Source organism: Dermatophagoides pteronyssinus, unplaced genomic scaffold, assembly GCF_027571235.1.
Source record: "Dermatophagoides pteronyssinus isolate colony J.1.1.1.1 unplaced genomic scaffold, Derpt_VIB-CSIC_2022.12 sq0023, whole genome shotgun sequence".
In the NCBI taxonomy this organism is placed as follows: Eukaryota; Metazoa; Arthropoda; class Arachnida; order Sarcoptiformes; family Pyroglyphidae; genus Dermatophagoides; species Dermatophagoides pteronyssinus.
In genome coordinates this window covers 362551-384811 of record NW_027461547.1, presented here as the reverse complement: position 1 = coordinate 384811, position 22261 = coordinate 362551, and the positions used below count along the sequence as shown (strand labels likewise).

At 29.8% G+C, this 22261-nt stretch overlaps 2 protein-coding genes across 4 annotated transcripts in view; one reads left to right on the top strand and one right to left on the bottom strand.

Annotated features, from left to right (window-relative positions):
• The first annotated feature begins 8930 nt into the window (after positions 1-8930).
• LOC113791929 (uncharacterized) lies at positions 8931-20557 on the top strand. The gene is made up of 6 exons (XM_027341779.2): positions 8931-9713; positions 14385-18493; positions 18592-19150; positions 19242-19793; positions 19888-20123; positions 20269-20557. Exons 1-6 carry the CDS (start codon positions 9203-9205, stop codon positions 20485-20487), a joined length of 6186 nt encoding a protein of 2061 aa, XP_027197580.2. The 5' UTR covers positions 8931-9202; the 3' UTR covers positions 20488-20557.
• Positions 20558-21626: 1069 nt separating this feature from the next.
• LOC113791928 (teneurin-m-like) overlaps positions 21627-22261 on the bottom strand; it is a 38388-nt gene continuing 37753 nt past the window's right edge. Inside the window, exon 20 of one of the 3 annotated variants that reach the window (XM_075823105.1) lies at positions 21627-22211. In XM_075823105.1, coding sequence (XP_075679220.1) covers positions 21888-22211 — 324 coding nt within the window. In that variant the 3' untranslated portion in view covers positions 21627-21887. The remainder of the gene's footprint in view (positions 22212-22261) is intronic. The other 2 variants (XM_075823106.1, XM_027341778.2) reach the window with 2 other exon arrangements.

Genomic DNA, 22261 nt, shown 5'->3' with positions numbered 1-22261 from the left:
ACGTTGTTGATGTTCAAGTAACTTATTGTTTTCATAAGATAAGAAATTTTTTTTATTAATTAATATGATGATGATCTGTTGGACGTTGATATATTGCTGATCTAACGGATAATACATTAAGTGAAAGTTTGTAGTTTTGTCGACAACGATGTTCATTTTTTTTTCTTGATGAACAATCAAATCAATGTTCGATAATCAAATTTTTTTTCTGATCAAAATATGAAGACAATCGAAATAATGATGATGATGAGAATCTATCAAGAGTCTATCTCAAATGATTAAACAATTCGGCTCATTATCTTATCAAAAACGATTAATATTGAACATGAAGAAATGAAAATAATAAAAAATTCTCCCATGATGCATTATTGGTTAGTTTTTTTTCCTGATCATTATTGTTTGTTGCACTTGGATCAAACAAAAAACCAAATCTATCATACGAACACACGTTTTGCTCTTCGTTTTGTTTTTTTTGATAGACCTAATTTATAATTCCTATTCAACACTGAATGAAATTGGTGGTTTTTTTTTATTTGATCGAGCAAATAAGGAAAAAAAACAATCTCAAGTCTCCAAGCTTGTCGATAATATTGATGTGAAAGTGGTTATTGGAACATGAAATACATGCTGTGCTTATGTTCAAACAGATTTTTCCGTTCATTCAACATGGACCAAATGGTGTTAATGTTTGAAAATTCGAGCATTATTTTTTGTTTGATTCACAAAAAAAAATTTCATTCATTGTAGACGAGTGCTTCCTTAATTTGTTCATCATTCTATTATATATGTGGATGAGTGTGTTCAACTATAATAAAATTATATAGCCATGATGATGATGATGATGATAATGATGATTATGTAAGGATGTTAATACAAGTTGTTTTCTTATCTTTGTATATGAATGAACTGATGCCATGTCCACTATTGAATTTATGTACACACTACACATCATCATATACATCACCAAATGTTATATGCGAATGAAGCAACAACAAAAAGAAAAAACAACCAACCAATTTGTTGGTCATTTGTTGATGGTGAATAATTTCATTTTCATTTCAAGATTGAATAAAATCAAATCATATTTCAAGAAAAATGGAAACAAAAATAATATTGTATGTGATATGTTGATGATGGATGAAAAGGAATATCAAAAAAAAATGAATGTGAATAATTCGATTAATCTTGTCCGCACACACACCAAGCTCAAATCAAAGATCAGATCCTGGAACTAAGAGAAAAAACGTGTGTACAACAAAAACCCTCATAAAGAAACATGCAAAAGAAAAAAGTGAAAAGAAGAAAAAATGTTTTCATTTTTTGTTGCCAACTAAATAAGTCGGTCGGTCCTAATTAACTTTTCTTCACTTTATGAACGCTAATAAGTTCCCATGGCGAATTTCGTTTTTTTTCTGTTTCGCTGTTGTAATCTTTTTTAGTCCGGAAAGCTTTCGAAAAAAAAAAAAAAACGGGGAAATTGGAATGTTATCTTGTGTTATGTTGATGTTATGCGAAATCAAAAGAAAAAAAATGGAATAACATCCAATACAACAATTCACATATACACACCATGTTCGATCTGATTCAATCTTGTTTTGTGTGAATTCCAAAATTTGTTTCATCAAGATTTTCTTTTTCGTTCGTTGAATATTATCATTAATGGTTTATACTGTTTTTAATGATAAAATCAGTTTGTTTGGGAAAATTGAAAGTAAATCAAAAAAAAAAAAAAAACAAATCAAATATAACATTGATCATTGTATGATACAAATGTCTTAATTATTGATGGTAAATGAACAAACAGATTCTTCAACAAAAAAAATACACAGACATTGAATTGATTATCGATGAAAATGATGATAATTTCAATTTCAGAAAAAAATCCAGCTAGATAAATGCTTTTAGTAATAAAAAAAACCAACAACAAAATTTATTGATGGAAAATGAAAAATAATCATTATCAAAAAATGGATCACAATCTGAAAAAAGGACATAAAATTCGAATGTTTAATTTTATGATGACTCGATTTTTTTTTGGTACACTTTTATATGAAACTTATATAAATCAATGAATAAAATGAAATGAATGTTAAATCATCAATTATCAAACAGCAGCATTTTTGTTTCATTTGTTGCCTTGTCACAAATAATTATAAATGAAAATTAATCAAAATGAATTTCAATCTATTCCATGATAATAAAAAAAAATATAAACTTTTAATTATTTGTCGTGTGACACATTTGGGAATGCAAGAGGCGAAAAAAAATCATTAACATTTTTGTTTCTTTCTTTATTTCGTTTTGTTTGTTTGTTCGTAGCATCATATATAAACATCGATAAATTATTGCAAATCAATGAACAATTAATGAATAATGATATTTCAATTAATATCGAAAATAATGATGTCGAGAAAGAAAAATTGTCTTAAATAATAAGGAATTTGTTTTTTTGTTCACCTATTTTCAAAAACTAAAGCAAACTTGAAAGAAATCATTATATTTTCAAGTTTGAAATTGATGTCTTTTTTTGTACGAAAATGGATGAAAATATACTGTTATACAATTTGGCTAATATGTTTGCTTGGAATAAGAAAAAGTATTGAAATTAAAAAAAACATTAGTCCATTTTGTTTGTATACACGAAAAGTATTATCATTGTATGAAAACGAAATGATAAGGATTTTCTGGTTTCATCTTTATTATTTACAACTATTATTGGTCGTTTCCTTATTTCATGTTCTCTTTGTTCATAATCATAATTTTCTGTGTGTATGTGATATGTGAAATTGGGCAATTATATTTGATCATGTAACTCATCCGATGTTTGTTTTTTTTGGTCACTCATCACTGGATTGGTGTTTTCCCGCTAGATTTGTTTTTGTAAAGCCGCTTGTCAGGTAGTTGATGTTCTTAATTTTACTATCAACAACAACAAAAATTATCTTCACTCTCTCTCTCCCTTAATTTTTGTTATTGATTGAATCACGCACACATTATGAACCAAATGAAAAATATACAAGCAAATAATATTAATAAAAAAAATAACTTGATTTTTTTCTGTTTGCCACATCAAATGATGATGATGATGATGATGAAAAAACTATTTGAAAGAAAAAAAAGGTAAATCAAATCGACGGATGTAAATGATTTGTAGTCAACATTATGTACAAATTGATTGACAAACAACAACGATAGTGGTGATGATGGTAAAACAAGTGCAAATTTTTCATTGAAAAGTTTTTCCAATGAAAATTTATCGATATTCAAGTGTTTGTATAAAGAAAAATGTAATTAACAACAATCTTGAAAATAATCCATACTTGACTTGTAGTTGTTTTTGTAGTTCCAACGAAAAAAAATCCTGGAACACTATAACTACAACAAATGATGAACCAAATAACATCATTATTGTGTTTTTACATTGTAAATAATCTGTCCAAAATAATAGAGGAATGGAAAATATACAAAAATTAAAAACAAACAGAAATAGAAGATGACCACCAAAGCTGATTTGAATGCAAAAAATACGATTATAATTTAAATAAATCATATCATTTGAACATAGCAAAATTATCATGGATAATCATTATCATCATCATTAATGTTATAATAATTTTTGTTTTTTCTTGTGTTATTATAATAAAATATGATTGAGTGATTGAGTCAAAAATGCAAATTATTAATTGTATCGCGTGTCTACTATTTGTCTTTGTTACAATTTTTGATAAATCCTATTTAGCTAGTTGTTGATTAGAAATCAAAGAAAAATAACATGTAAAACATTTTGTTTCCAAACAACATGTGTGTTTCACATTTATTGCAATTGGATTTATTTTCTTTCATTCATTCTCCTTTTCTTGATAATATTCATCAACACTGAAAAACAAATTAGCAAAATTATTATTGCGCTTGTCATTGGATATTATTATTATTATTATTATTGTTGTTTGGCCTAGAAATTATCATTTTTATTTTTTAAAGAAAAAAAAATTTATTCATTCATCCATCATTTGATGGATCGAATCGGGATTATTTATTTATTTTTTCCATATTTTTTTCTGATTGAATCGAATCCATTTGAAATTGTTTCAATATATTTTATAAAAATATTTGAATAATAAAAGAATGGGCAGAAATCAAATAAATCAAATTGCAAATCAAACGTCAATTGATATTCAAATTGAATGAAACAAAACAAAAAAAAAGTGTAGGTGTCTATCGTCGTTAGTAAATATATATTTGTGGTTCGATGATGATTGTTTTTTGTTTTGTTCGATTAGGCTACAACAAATTATACCATTTTTTTTTGAAATGTAAATGAATTAATTTGAAATTATCGTTTGTTTCATTTATTTTTTCTTACTTCCTTCCACCCTCCTTGTTTCGTTTTTTTTTGTGTGTTTGCTATGAATGAATATGAATGAGTGAATGGCAACCAACAACAACAAAAATAAAAACAGCACTGGACATTGGATTAATTGACCAACTGAAACTGATTTTGAATTTGGAATGATTATAGTGAATTCAGAAGAATAAATCTCATTAGCATGCATATATATCATTGATTCGTTACATTTATCTCGATGCTGTTGTTGTTTTTCATCTGGCTTTAGGTCAGAATGAATCAAAAAGAAAAAAACAAAATTGCTAATCACCATCAATTATATTGTAATCATTCATTAAATCGAATAGATTTCTTTTTATTTTCTTTCGATTATGATGATTTATGTAATTTAAATCGATAATTTGAATTTTTATTTAAAAATATAGACAAATTGAACAACGGCAACAACAACGCAAGAGACATACAAGACAATGATGAAGTTGAGGCAAATTTATACCGTAATTTAAAAGTATTTTATCCTTTGATTTTTACTTTTTTTTTGTTTGTTCCAACAACATCGTTTGAATAAAAACGTTTGAACAAAAATGAATTGCAATTGACAATCATAATAATTTTTTGTTGTATTCGATTTATTTGTTTTGTGTACAATTTTTATCATTTCATTCAGACAATAATTTATCATTCAAATATGATTATATCATCATCATGATATTTGTCTAGAAAAAAACAGGGGAAAAATATTGTAAAATTTTTTTGATTTCATTTCAAAAGCTAATTGGATGCCACATAAGTAAACAAAAACAATAGCAAACATAAATTGAAATAACGTATTCGGCTGAAAAAATTGTGATTTTTTATCATTAGGAGAAATAAATGAAATCGAATGTTTTTTTTCTAAAGTAAATGAAAACGAAACCTATTTTGATTTTCATTTGACTTGAATTAATTAAAAATAACCATATTGAATGATGATCACACATAATGGAGATCATTTCTTTTTTTCTCTTATCCGTTATTGTTTTTCAAACCAAAAAAAAACAACAACAATAACTATTAACATGACCAGAAAAGAAAAAAGAAAAACAATTTCAATGAAGATAGATGTTGAAAAAAAAGAAGAGAAAGTGGAATTTATAAATATAATTTCATTAGCCTGAATGTGATTGTTGTTTTGGTATTGTTTACCTTAAGGATATTTTTTTCCTTTCTCTCTTTTTTATCTTAATTCACTTACCTACTCTCTTGTTATATTTGTAAAAAACAACTTTAGATTTCACTGATGATGATCTTCTGGTTACAACAATCATAATCATATAATTATGATGAACATTGGTCAGTATTCGAGAGATCTACATCTTTTTTTTATGTTTTGTTTTGGTCATCAACGATGAACAACAACGGAAAATAATAATAATAATGATAATTCATATTTCGGACATACCGATTCAAATATAATTGTAAATTTGTTTTTTCTTTCTTTTTTCTCATTCACATTTATTTCACTCTGTTTGTACACATTGCCTAATTTTGATAGATTTTTTTTCTGTTTGTTTGTTTGTTGTATAGTACCAACAACATTGATAACTTGAATACATGCAAGCCTAATCAAAAAAAGAAAGAAAGATATTCAAACATCAACCACAATTTACAAGCCGGATATCGAAATCTTTTTTCATTTTATCTCAATGGTTAATCATCAAAATGTGTAAAAGACTTGTAGATGAGAAATGATTGCATTCATATTTTGTTTTTTCGATTTCATCATTCAAAAAATAATCACCATATATCTCTGAATGAAACCTATTGAAAATATATGATAATAAATGATAATCCAAATATAAAGTTAATTTTAGTTCAAATAGAAATTAATGGAGAAAACAAATCAAATTCTCATTCATTTATTTGGGGAGGTAAGGGGAAACCCAATCAATCAAGCAATCAATAATAGGTTATTATTATTCAGCTACTACCACTACAATCGGATCCAAATGTATTCATTACATTACATTTTTTTTTCTTTTTGAAATGAAAAAACAACCATTATATTAAATGTTTGTTTGTTTCAAATTTTTAAAAAAAAGTAAAAATAATACTTCATCATCATCATTATCGAAGATGCTATTATTAACTTATTATCATTATCATCATTATATGAACTTATGATGGTCTTCAAAAAAAGTAGAAAAAGAAAAATATCCATTCATATATGTGACATCCATTCTATCTATCTATAGATAGTATGAATGAATATAATAATCACATAACTCTCACTTATTATTAAGTATATTAAACACGAGTTTATTATATCGAACAACATTGGATCAATAATGGATATTATTTCCAATGGGTTGTCATATTGTTTGTGTATTGATCGGCGAAATGATAAAAAAAAATTTCGATTTTTGTTTTCACCGACCAATAAAGAGAAAAAAATGAGGATCTTTCTTTAGTAGCATATCATCATCATCGAAATATGTTTCCTACTACTAAATTGATGTTTTTTTAAAAAAAGACATATTGGGTCACAATCAATCGATCGATTGATCGAATGAATGAATGAATGAAATGCAAATTTTTTTACATTTTATTTCTCTTATGAAATGAGGGGAAGGGAAAAAATTTTTCATGTTGGCCATTGACCGGACAACATCAATTTTTGGTTTATGAATCGATTTGATGATTGAACAGCAACAACAACAACAACGACAACAAGAACAAAACAGGAATTTGATTCAATTCGAATCAATCGATGATGACAACCACACACACACTATCGATATTCCCATTATATCGTTCATCATTGATTGACTTTAAAAAAAATTCATTTAAAATTTGAATTTTTCATCATCATCATCATCATCATCAGTCTATTATACAATCAATATACTTTGCTCATCAACACACCGACCAAAAGGGAAAAAATATTGGATCGTGAAGTTGCGATAGTAAGAAAATGTATTTTTTCTTTCATTCATTCAATTGATTTACTTATGATGATGTGGATGATTTTTTTTGTTTCTTGTAGACGATATCATAATAATGATAATAATAATATTAGCATCATCGTCTAGTCATGATGAACAGGTTTCGACTAATTAATTTTCCCTTTAAAATAGTTTTTGGTCGCATGGTTAATAATTTATCATGGTTATACCTTTTCAAAATGAAAAATAATTCCATTTCGACACCAAAAACAACAACAACAAAAACTACCACTACAACTATTACCTAAATGATAATTGTTTGTTGTTGTTGTGAAGAAAAAAAAACCTAACAGGATCTCGTTCGCCGGAAGACCATTCAGTTTACATTGGTATTTCATTCATTTATTTAATAATTTTTTTCGGATTCATTTTTCAAAAAAAAATTTCCATCTTAATGTTGTATTCATTTTCTCTTTAACTATTTGTTTGTTGGTTTTGTTTTTCATTCATTCTTTTCATTCATACTTACATATATTCTCTTTCGTTTCGTTATTTTTTTCATCATTTTTTGATTAAGAGTTTTCGTTTCGTTTCGTTTTTTCTCAATAATCACCGACTACATTTGTTGCTGTCTCTTTTTGTTCTCTTCCTAGCTATTCACCTGTTGGCTTCCAATTGGGAACTCTTCTCAAGTTATTCACACATGATTCACATATAGACAAAAAAACACATAGAGAGACCAAAAGATTTGTTCGGGAATGTTATGTGTTCAAGAAAAAACAAAAATCAATTCGAAAAAAAACATATTTGAATTGTTGTATGTGTGTGTGTGTATCTTTGGTATTTCATCGAAATCATCGATAGTTGTTGATGATCAACATGAAACATCATCATCATCATAATCATGTGCATAGACCATTATTAACCTGACAACAAAAAAAAAGACTGAAAAAAGAGAAAAGAACAGGTAAGCAAGTGAAAAGACCCCCAAAAAGAGATGAAGTTCGGTTAGATGAAGTTTAGGCTATGTTGTTGATGCTTAGAAATTTTTTTTTTTTTGACATAATTCTTCAATAAAAAGATGATGATCAGTCGATAGGTAGGTCGGTCGGTCAGTAAGTTGTTTTTTCTCTGATCTATCGAATAGTTTTCTTAACGATTTTTTTCTTCATAAAAAATATAGGATCAAAAGAGCAAAATATTTTCATCATCAGATGATGAGAAAGAGAGAGAGAAAAAAAAAGATTTGATACTCGGATATCCAGTAATTTTACAATTATTGAGATAAACACATAAAGCTGATCATTCATGATGAAATGATCATCGTATGAAGACACGATATATCTGTGTTTACATTATTTTTTCAGCTATTTTTTTTAAATTTCACATCATCCGGATAAACGGATTCATCAAAAACGCGTGTGTACATGATGTGATCAAAAACAACAACAAGTGAATTATAAAGATGGTTTATCATCATCATCATCATCAACAACATAATCTATTCGCCGGTAATAATTATTGTAGTCATTTTGTAGATAATTGTTCTGTCGTCATCGAAAACGTTAAAATTTTATCTACTTCATCTACTGATTCAAAAAAATTTTCTTCTTCTATGTTCATGGTCCTTGTGGCCCAACTTTGAATTGAATATCATCAGATTTCAATTCATGATAATAAGTTCATCAAAGTGATTTATTCATCATATATTTGATATTTATCATCTCGAATTTGATTGTTTGGCTTCCTTTTTTTTAAATATTTCATTATCATCAGTGACAATAATTTCTTTTCAATTCTTTTCATCTTTACGATTGATCACTCCAGGATAAATTGTTCGGAATAAAGTTCACTTAACACTGCAAAATAAATATTCTTAAACATTTCGTTTTTCATTTGAAACGAAAACAAAAACATAACAGGCCAAGCCAAAATGGAAGGCCGAAGACGTAAAACACGGCTCAAGCCATCATCACCATTATCAACGTTGCCATTGTTCACATCATTATCATCACCATCATCACATCGGCTATTATCACCATTAATATCATCAACGTTGTCACAGCAGCAACCACATTCGCCAACATTATCACCATCTTCATCATCATCATCATCAACATCATCAGCTACTATATTTTCACATAATAATTTCCAATTGCCAACGGCAATAACTGATTCATCAACACATTTATCATCTATAACTGAATCATTTTTATCTAAATTTTCATTAAAATTGTGGTCAAATTTTCATCATCATCATCATCATCATCATCAACAACAACAACAACAACAGAAACAAGATAATCATTACCTCATAACAAAAAAATCAAATAATAATAATAATAATAGTGCCTTACTACTATTTCAATCATCACCGATATTTTTATTTTTATTCATTATCATCATCATCAATACATTCATTCCATTTCTGTGTTATGCACAAGGTAAGATTGAAAATTTTAAAATTAGGAAACAAAAAACTTAACAAAATTCTATGATGAATGAGTAACATAAATAGATCAATCGTAACTTTCATCGTATGAATCATATTAACGAATTCTAATTCAAAGTGTTATGAGAACAAAATGAAAACAAAATTCATTTATTTATTCGTGATTTGACTGAAATTTTTCATCATTTTTTATTTCGTAGTTGTTGTTGTGAATTTTTTTTTGTATTTCTCCTTGTTAATCAATGTATCCATCAAAACAAAGAAAAAATATTTTGCAAAAGTAACATATCATCTTTGTCGTAATAATAATAATGATGACGATGTGATCGAACGATGCGCGCGTGTGATATGATCACGATTTCTTCTCCCTTGACCAATTGATACATAATTCTAACATGAATTCAGTGTTTACATGGTCGGCAAATTTTCATATTTTTTTCGTTCGAATTTTTTTCTTTTTTTCTTCTTTTGCCAATTTCGATTCGTACATAATTTTAATATTTTCATCATCATCATATTTGATGATGATATGGCTCGCTGAGTGAGTGAGAGAGAAAGACTGACATACAATCCCTATTTAAAAAATATGATTTGTCGTCTTTGTATCATTTTCTCACATTCTTGATGGACAAGAAACAATAACATCAACAATTGATTGATACAAAAAAAAATGTAGGGAAAGAAAATCGGCCAAATTTAGTGAAATCGGTTTGTTAAAAAGAAAAATATTTCTTACTTACGTGACGAAAACGTAGCCGTTAAATATTTTTGTTGCAAACTTTCCTATCATTCATTTTCTCTTATTGGATGCTTCAAGAGTTTTTTGCCATTGAAATTTATTGTCACAGGGAAAAGAAAAATGGCAAAAAAAAACGATGAAAACAAATAAATAAATAATTTCGAGGTCATAAATTATCTTCATTCAGAAACAAATATTGATAATACAAAATTCTATTTTGTAACAATTGTAAATTTGTTTATTGGGCGTTCATGTTGCCAATCGAATATAAATTAAACACACACACATTCTTCTTATTAACAATGATAGTTTTTTTTGGCCAAAATCTTAACTAATTTAAATATTCGCGTGTCATCTTTTCTATTTTGCTTTGTTATTCGTTACACACACACACAATGACATCATCATTATCATTGACCAACAATTACATTATTCATTCAAATATTTTTTCTATTGTAATATGAATGCAATAAAAATTGTGACAACACCTCGAGGAAGTGTCATTTATCAATGTGTGTTGTTGTGTTCTAAGCATGAAATCATATTAAATCCAATTTATAACATAAAATACAAAACAAACAAATGACAAGTGGACAAATAAATGACATAATAAATGATAATAATGATGATAATGACATATGTAAGGAAAAGAATGCCTGCGAAAAACAGAAAAACAAAACAAATATAAATTTGTCTTGATAAACAATTCGCGTGTTAATAATCATCTTGTACGCGTTTGGCTTTGTTTTAAAATTTTTCAAAAAGAAATTTACATAATGTTCTTCAACAAAAACATCCACTATAGTTGGTCAAACAACCGATCATTAAACATTTTGTCTTTGTTGTTTCAATCATGGTGTTAATTTATCTATTTTTCTGTGTGTCTGTGTTTGTTGTTTCTTTGTTTTAATAATTAGTTAGTGGTTTCTTTTGCTAAAACATATATCTATTATATTAGATTACATCAGATCTTTCTAAATTTTTCTTTCTTAAAAAAATATTAATATAATAAACATCTACAGATTATCAACATTTTAACATTATTTTATTTGATAGCCGCCGGTTTGTTGATGTGAATGTTATAACATAACCCGAGAGGGAGAGCGAAAGAGAAATTTTCATTTTGTATATGTTATATCGATCAAATCAATGGTCAGCTATTTTTTCCCCATAGGATTTAAGTCAGTTAAAGTTATTTTTAGTTGTTTGTTTTTTTTCTTTCCGAAAAAAAATTTATGCCTTCGAAATAAAAAAGAGGATTGTTGTTGGTTGATGGTGAATGGTGTTTGATGTGTGTGTGTGTTTTCGGTTTGGTTTGGTTCGGTTCGGTTAGATATTATCATCATCGAACATCTTTTTTTTTCCTTCTCAAACCATCTAAAATAATATTTACCGATTATACTTGATCTTTTTCTCTTTTTCTCTACTTAATCATAAACTTATTTATTTTTTCATTTCTACACGTCTCTGAAACAAGTTCTTTTTTTGGAGTTGTTGCTGTTTTGTTGATGTTCATTTTTTATCAAAGCGGATTTTCGGATCTATTTTTCGGAAAGGATTTTATTTTATTTCATTTTCTTTTGAAAGGGATATGGTGATGATCATCATCATCGATGATGATGATCATGATAGGAACGTTGTTCAAAGTAATTCATTATGACGATATATTTTTGTTAACATCCGTCTATATAAACCTAATTGGTTGATTAGATGATTGGCCTCCATATTTAACTTGGCATTATTTTTTGATGTTACTGCTGACGCCACTATCAAATATAAAATAGAACAATTTTCTTTTCAATTGATCGTTTAATCTTTTATCGCAATTGAATTCAATTTTATATTTATCATTTTCTAAAGTTTCTATTTACACACACATGATAGATACTTCAGGCTATATAATTTCTTAATTTATCATTTATATTGGATAAAAATTAAATAAATAAATAAAAAATGACCAATTGTCGATCGATCTGTTTTGATTTATCTGGTTTACCTTACCCAAAACTTTCACAAAAGAGTAATAAGTTTGTATTAATCATATTGAATCTTATTTCTCAAGTTTCAATCATATATCAAAAGAAATGAATGTTATTGGAATCGACCAATCAATTGTTTCTTATTTTGAAAAGAAGAACACCAATATTTAACTTATTAAATTGATTGATTGATATTTGGTTATCTTATTTCTATTTATCTTTAGGAGTTAAATTGGAATTGATCTTTCCCGTTGTTGTTCTGTTTATTTGAATGTTTATATTTTCCCAAGACGTAGCTACCGTTTATTTTGTTTTCATGTCAACATTTGATGTATAACATAAACAACAAAATTAAATGTTGTCGGTATTTGTTTCTGTTGCTGTTGTTGTTGATCGGGTGAATTTTTTTTCTTAAAAATTCCTGTCGGTATTCATCGAATGAAAAAATAATCAAAATCGAGGTCGACTTCGATGATGATGATCGGGTGATTGAAGCGAAGCCGAAGATCATCTTCATCGGATACATTGATAAAATGTACATCAGTAACAACAACGACTACTACTACCATCACCAAATACTTTTCTTTATCATTTTATTTTCCTTATTCCTGACAAGGCCACAATCAGGTCACCAAAAAAAAACTGTCTGTAGATTCGAAATGAATGAAAAAAAATTTCGGGATATATTTTTTTCATTTTCTACTTTGATGATAATGATAATCGTTCTACAATTCTCGGAGACGAATCGACTTCTGTCGATGTCCGCTCTATTAATGATCTTTTCATTTATGAAAAAAATTATTATTATTACAATGACAATAATCCAGATGAATGATGAAGAATGATGAAAACAACATTTCAAAACAAGAAAAGGGTTATTTTCAATGGAAAAAAATTCAGTAACAAAAATCAAGAAATTTTTGTTGGATAGAAGTAAAAGAAAAAAATATATATTGATCAATCAATCGATGGATGATGTATTCGAGATAATCGATAATGTTTTGAAAATTTGAAATTTTTCTTTTCATTTTTTTCTGATGTTGTTGCCCACATTCATAAGATTGATCAAGTTGTTATTTATTTATTTGTTTGTTTGTTTATTTGTTATTTCATTTTATTTTATTTTATTTTATTTATTTATTTCATTATTTATTCTATATGTCTTGTTTGGGTTTGTTTTGGAAATGATTTATGTATGTATGAATAGCTAAAATTGGCAATTTTTCATTTTTTTAGCAAGCGAAAACCGTTAAGATTTTTTTTCACATTTCCCCTTTGTCGTTCATCTCTCATTGACCTCAATTATCGATACATTGCCAAAAAAATTTTTACTAACCATTTGAGGTATTCGATCTCTCTCTCTTTCTCATTCGATGTCTTTTTCTCTATTGATTGATCGTTATAATAATGTGATGGTCATTTGTTATTATTATATTACCAAGAAATGACTATATATATAGATATATGACGGTGAAAAAAAATATGGTAGTCGAATCAAAATTACATCCATCCATCTAGAGTTGAATCAATCATTTGAATTCGATTATTATGATGATGATCTATACGTTTTGAACAATTGATGAGATTGCCACTTGATCTTTTTTCTCCCTCTTATTTTATTTTTCATTATATCATGAGGTTGATTATTGACCTGTCAACACGTTTGCCAATATATTTATTAAACGCATCGAATCATCTTGATGATTATTATAATAATAATGATGATGATGACACAATAAATCCAATGTTTAGGCTATAAAACTTGAATAATTCAATCTTTTTTTTTGTTGGCAACAAAATAAAGTTATTGGAGATTTGGAACATGGAAAATATGATTGACGATAATAGATTTTTTAGGTTTTTTCTTTTGATTTTCATTATCATTAAATATAATTTAATAATTTTTTTTTTTGTTTTTTATCATCCAAAATGATTGAAAATATAGAATCAGACTTTGCATTAAGACCTTTTTCGGCTAGTCTTCAACATCATCATCCGCATCATCAAGCGAATAGCAGGCGTCAGGATGGTTTCCTGTCCTCTATGAATGATGGCATACATCCTATTGTACGGCATCATCCCCATCATTCCACATTAACATCCACATCAATATCGGGTGTATCTTCTTTACATGATGAACAAGATTTTGGTATGCTTACGGCACCGGTTCCACGTGGATCCAGTAGTAATCCCAGACCATCATTTCAACGAATACGATTGACGAATCCAAATTCAGCGCAAAGTCAAAAACCACCACCACAGCCATTATCATCGCTTTCGTTTTCGATGCCACAACATACATCAAGACAAATTCAATCACCAAAACAATCATTTGTATTACCAGATGAATTTGTTCCGGTTACATTGAACGAATCACCAGCGCCGAATTTTCATCGTTTAGTCGGATTACCACCAGCATCAAGTAGAATTTCATTACAACCACAACCAGTGCCTATTCCTTCACAAATACCTAGACAATCATTTAGACGAATCAAACCACCGACGAATGGTAATTGGAGAAGTACTAAACCGAAAATACCAACAATTCAGCCAACTGCAATTGCGGTCGAACCAAGTCAAGTTCGACCCAACGCGGGTAGATTGCCTTTATCATCTAACATCGCCATCATAACAGCTAATGACAAATTAATTGGACGTGGACCAATCACCGGTGCACAGGATGACGATCTTTCACATAAACCAAATGCATTGGATAATGAAGAAGATTCAGGAATTGGTATTGATCGTGATCGTAGTAGTTCTTTCTACGGTAATCGAGTATCACCATCTGATACAAATGATGATAATGGGATTTTAGTTATCGAAAGTTTATCGCGGAGTTCCAACATATTTGAACCGGTACGTACACGATCGAATGTTGGTCCACAATCCACTGCCATACCACCAAATGTTGTTCCAACGCCGACTATACCGTTGACTTATTACACAACATTTACTTATTACACGACTGTTGTTCGTGGTCCGCATACAGCTATGCTTAGTCGTGAACAGGTATCATCATCCACACAATTGAAACCAATCGATCGAAACATTGTGACAGCTATTGAATTTAGTGATGGTTACATTCAATCAACACCAACAAAAGTGTTATTAGGCACCAAAACAAAAGGTGCCACAACAACAATCTACAATGTTGCTAGCCGAGTACAAGTATTCAACGATGATCTGTATAAAGTCATTTTTGCTACCAATTCAAAAATGATACCTCGACCATCAACCGTAGTGACTAATGTGGCGTCATCATCAGTTCCGGTATCATCAAGTCATCGTATAACACCGACACGTGTACAAATTACACCAATTTTATTGGAATCAACAAAGGTAATGACTAGACATCCCCCTGCTCAACACAATAATGAAAAACCGGTCACAGTTCGATTGGAACAATTACAAAAACAATTGAAAAAACAGCTTTCATTGCTTACCTATTACTATACGCTTATTGATGGGACACAAACACAATATAGTACAAGAGTGGAAGAAAGTTCCACAAATTACAATGGTGATCTACAAACATTATTGCCTTCAATGGCTCCAACAATCGATTCGTATGGTTTATTGAAAATAATTCAACCAAATTCAATTGTTCCACTTGGATCACGTGCTAATGGTGGATCGACCACGATTGTTAATCTTGCCTTAAACAATTACATACAATTCAGTCGTATTAAAGATGCACAGATTGATATTGCACCGACTTCATCATTGTCACCAACTTCACACATTCAGCCAACTCGTTTGTCAACGATATCCAGTTCGATGGAGCCAGAAGAACCGGAAACATTTAGAGAAACAGCAAAACTTGGCAGTACAAACATATATCTGGATACAAGTACGCCGACACCATCATTATTATCGACGCCTACTATAATCGAGCCAAGCGAACCGATTACAATGACTAGTTTGAGAAGTCGTACAAGTTCTCCAAGAAGACCTGGTGTTCGTATTAAACTCAAACCCAGTCGCTCGAAAATTGTTAATCAAATTTCGAGATCATCTATTGAAACATCCGAACAATCATCTATTCGAAATGTACAAGATTCAACCTCATATGTATTAACGCCGACGGTTATTGATCAAACACCTGTATTGAACACTATGGATCCGAACGAAGATTCTTTAACACCATCATCACGTAAAAAAGTTGCATTCACATTACGACGACCAGGATCATCCGGTGGAAACAGATTTTTCTCTCGTAGACCATCTACAAATCTATTTAATTCACCAAGTAGTTCCGTCTTATCATCACTTGATATAACAGCCAGTCGACCATCTTCAGTGATTGAATCAACTATGACAACATCTTCTATTTCGTCATCGGAAGTTTTATCCACACCATCATTACCAAATCAAATTGATTCATCATCGTTGAACAGTTGGTCGGTCATTTTTGGGCAGCCATCACCATCGCCATCACCTATTTGGGAACCATCATCAACATTGATTCCAACACCGACCAGTAGAATCAATAAAAGTCGTCTGGTTGTTTTAACTCGTTTGGCTGGTGGTGTGAATAAATGGTCACCAATGTATAATAATCGTATACGAGTTAGTAGTCGTCGATTGATTAAATCAACACAACCCTTAACATCAATGATAATTGATTCATCATCTATGGAACCATCATCTTCACATGAAACTTTAGTGTATGAAACATCTACTCACACCGTTCCAATCAATCTGCGACCAACTAGCACTTTTATCATGGGACAAGGAGCCAATACTAGAGTAGTCGATTCTAAAACACCATCGATCAAAGATATAACAAGAATTATCCCGGCCGAAAAAGACTCAATTTCAGAAAAGTCTACACAATCTTCATTAGCGGTTAATTCTGAACAAGCAAAAACGTATGTTGTTGTTGAAACAAGTGACATACTAACAACGTCAACATTGTATTCTACATACACCTATTTCGCAACATTATTTAATGGAACACAGACAAGCATTACACCATTGGAAGAAATCAAAACTGAATATCTAACATTGAGAGAGCCGATAGTGATAACGAAAACTATTATGCCATCGGCACAATTTACACCAACAAATGCTTTCCAATCAAGTCAAACTCCATCAGCTAGTACAATTTCGATTGATTCTTCAATTGATAGTTCGGATGATCATAATGTTGATGATATGACTCGTTTGATTACGGAAACCTATTCAACGCAGACAACATTGACCCATTTTATTACATTATTCAGTGGGTCACATACGATATTATCCTCTATCGAAGAGATTAGTCCAACAGTGATGACTCGAACAAAATACGTCACTCCATACACATTATTAACAAGTAGCGTCAATAGTCAAATTAATGTGATGATCGATTCAAGTAAAATTATGTCGACTACATCATCATCTCAACAATATAATTTACCAAGTTCAACGGGATACTATGACGATACAACCACAACCACAACAAGCAATGATCTAATGATCACCGATAGTTTACCTACGGATAAATCATCGCCTAGCCCACCATTAACTACTCCCGGATCAATTTCATATGAAACTGGACCATTAGATCAAGATTTCATTATGGTTAATCAAGATTATCAAAAACCTATGCCCAATCGAACATTATCTAATCAGCAACAATCGACAACAACGACAACTGCTGTTCTTGAACCTGGATCCGTTATCGAATTAGAAGATCTTCTTGATGGTGTTCATGATGCTGGACCGATTGGTGAAACAATCAAAGATATAGTCAAAGATATATTTATTAAAGATGGTGATGATGATACATCCACTACTACAACATTACCATCATCAATAAACAATGGACAGCCAGATACAACCATTTCACCATCATCATCAAGTACAACTAAAGCCACTCCATCATTGAATCGATATCCAATGTATTTGTCACCGCCATCACAAAAATCATCTAAATATTATGATTCTTCTCGAGATAATGATGCCATATTCAGTACACAATCAGATGGCGATAAATCAACAGTCAGTACACGATATGTAACCAGTATAGAAAAATCCATACGAACATTAACGTTGACCAGCACAAAGGTAAGAAAACATCATTGCATGTTATTAATAATTTTAGTTCATTCAATCAACAATTTTTTTCTATCTCTATTTTCGAAATCTATTTACCCATCATTCAGGTGTATTATACACGCGATTCTCCACTTACTATTACATCTGTGCTAACAACAACATTACCTCCAATAACATATGTATCAACTATAATCGGTTCGAAAACTATTTTGGGCACATACAATTCGATTACGCCAACCAAAACGACAATCATGGATAGTTCGACAACATCAACAGCGCAAATTGTTTCAAGCATGCCGTCAATTATTGCATCAACACCATCATCATCAACGACGGTCAGTTCGACAGCCAGTCCAACTCGTCCACGATTACATCGTCCCAAATTGGCCAACGATATGGTAAATAGAGCTAAAGTAGCATCCATTCTAACAGGCGGCAAAACATCTACGATGAAACCAACTATACACAATGGAAATCAACAACAACCTAATCTAGTCCGTAATAATCATACAAATATAACGATAGCCGTCGATCATCTACAGCTATGTGATCCAGCTTGTAATGTCACTAATAAAGAGTATTGCCGTGAAAATGATATACCAAATCTATACACTTGTGAATGTCGACCAGGATATGTACGACGACCATCAGATAATCTTTGTCAAGGTAATTATATCAATGTTTCTTGAAGCAAAAAAAAAGACATTATAATTAATAACAAATGACTATTAATGTCATTAATATCTTGTTTTAATAGAAATCAAAAATTATTTGGTGACTGTTCGTGTATCCAAAACGGCTGAATCTGAAGTTGCAGCCACATCAACAACATCAGATGGTGAATTACAGAAATATGCTCGAGTTGCTCGACGACAAGTTGGCAAAGCAGATGGAATTGCCGGTTTACAAGTATTATCCGTCGAACATACAACTCGTTCAAGAGGTGCATTAGTTAATCTAACCATACAGATCAATCATCAAAGTAATAATGTTCATGATGAACTGTCAAAAAAATTGGAACCATTGGGACGTGTGGAAAAAGTGATCGATTTCGATGAATGTTCATCACCCATCCATAACGATTGTTCACCAAGAGCTCATTGCATCAATGAACCCGGCAGTTACAGTTGCCAATGTTTAGAGCCATTCATCGATCTTGATCGTTCATTACCTGGTCGTTTGTGTGTGACCGAAATTAAATCTTGTGATTATTGTTATGGTCGTGGTGATTGTTGGCGAAATAATTCCGATACAGTTTGTCGTTGTCATCCAATGTTCATCGGAAGGCGATGTGAAATCAATGGCTTGTGTAAGTTCAAGTTCTAAACAATTACAATTATCATCATGCACATTTGACAAATTACCCAAATAATAACTAAATTTCATTTTTTTCATTGTTTCAGTATTGGCAATATTGGTACCAATTGTAGCTATTTTGGTCATCATCGCTATCATTTGTTTTTTCTATTGTTCACGAAAATTACGGCAAAGAAATCGTCGTTTCAAGAATTTAGCAGCATATGGTCCTGTAGCTGTAATTGGTGGCACACTTGATCGTAAAGCAATGCTAGAAACATCAAGCGAAAGTAGTGATCCACAACAACAACAACAACATCATCATCGATCATCACAATACATGGTATGTTTATGTGCGTGATTGTGTACATTTTGTTTTTCTTATGAATAGTTATATCTATTTATTGTTATTGTTGTTAACAAAGTTGTTAATCCAACTAACTTGACTGAATTTTTTTTTCTTTCACTTCCTTATTTACAAACAAAAGAGCGAATCAAATCCGGCATCGGCACGAGGATCTATGGCACGCCGTGGAAACCAAACAACAACATCAACATTACGACGTGAAAGTGAACCAAGTTTGGATAGAAGTTTAGCATCATACAGTGCAACTGGTTCACATTATAATTCTTTACCACATCAAATAGTGATTCCACGTGCAAGGCCTACATATGCATTACATCCTGGTCAAGTTTATATGTGGTGATAATAATAATAATAATAATGACCTGTTCTCGATTTTTATTTCTTGATTAAATTTCTTTTTCTTTATCGAACTTTATTGAACCATTAAGTTATTTTAATTATTTTTTTCCTATCGCTCTTGGTATCATCTACTTCCATTCATCATCATCATCATCGCCATCATCAATTTTTTTAACACTTTTCATAAATCACAATTTCATTGAAATTCAATGGTGGTGTTTTTTTTCGAACAAAATTGAAATGATAACGATGTTCGTGTTTGTTTTATTATCGATATTATTAATTCGTTTGTTATTTATCGGCTTTTAAGCTTCAACTAAATATTTTTTTTGTAATCGATGAAATTTTTTTGTTGTACATAATTTACCATCCTATTCCGCCTTTATTATTGCTCACCATCATAATACCAACCATTATCCAATACCAAAAAAAAAAAAAACAAATGCTATGAATTTCTGCTCACTTTTTTTCTTACCCCTTTTTTTAATTCCTAATTATTGACACCATTTTATAATATAGAACCTTTATATAATATTTTTTTTGTATTTTTTTTTCTTTTTATCATTGTTGTTTTTTGGATCAAAGACTAAAACGGAAATTTCCTTTTTTTATGAATACAATCTTTATCTTGATGACTAGATACATTTTTTTTGAAAAAAATAAATAAATATAAAAAATCATAATGATAAATCGCGACACACAATTTTTATGATTTACAAATAGTTTGTTGTTGAGATTTGTTTTTTTTTCGTTGGATTGTTTGTTGATTCATGTGATTGATAGAGGAACTGAATGAAAAAAAATAAAAATAAAAAAATTTGCGAATGAATAGATGCTTAAAACCACAATAAGATAGAAAAAGCTGATGGACATCGTTTAGCTATAGCCAAATGATAATCAGATGGATTGAGGCCAGTCATAAAGTGATGATGATGATGCCGGATATAGTCGACGATATAGTGTTTATCGAAGCAAAAAAAAAGAGAAAAACCAATTGATTATCATTTATAGCTGATCATCATTACTGATTTAACATCAGATGAATTTTATACCGATACATTCTTTGAATTTTGAACGTAAAACAAAAATCGCTAAACTTAGAGAATAATTTAAAAGTACTATTTTATATACCAGAATAACAAAACTTTTTATCATTGATAAAGATTACTCTTATTTTATTTTTAACAGAGTTAAGCAAATATCTTTTTTGAATGATGATAAAGTCACAAAAATAGCGTAAACTTTAACCGCAATAATCGTGGCAGCATCAAACGGAGTCTTACTGCACATATTATCTTTTCAATATTTTTTTGATAAAAAAAATAGATAAATTGAATGAAAGGAAATAACAAAAAAATCAAAATGAATCCATAAAAAAAACATAGTAAAATAATAATTGAATCACGATTTGGCTGAGCGTTTGAAAACAATATTATCCGGATCTTCGGTCAATTCATTTATTGAATATTGATAATCGACACGTAATAGACTGCCAATTGAACTATACCAATTATGATCATTTTTTACTGTCATTAGAAATTGTTTTTCCTGATCATTCCATCGTGAATAACCATTTCGAACAATGTTGATTCGTTCATGAACAAGACGTTGTTGAATTGCATATTTCCTGGCCATCTTTAATACACGTTCTCGTTCTTTGGTTATGGTAGTACCAAAACGTATGTTCCATATGACTGATGATTGATCTATTCGAACTTCAATTGTCTGTTGAAAAAAATTGTGTTTAATATTAAGTCATCATCACTGAGCTGATT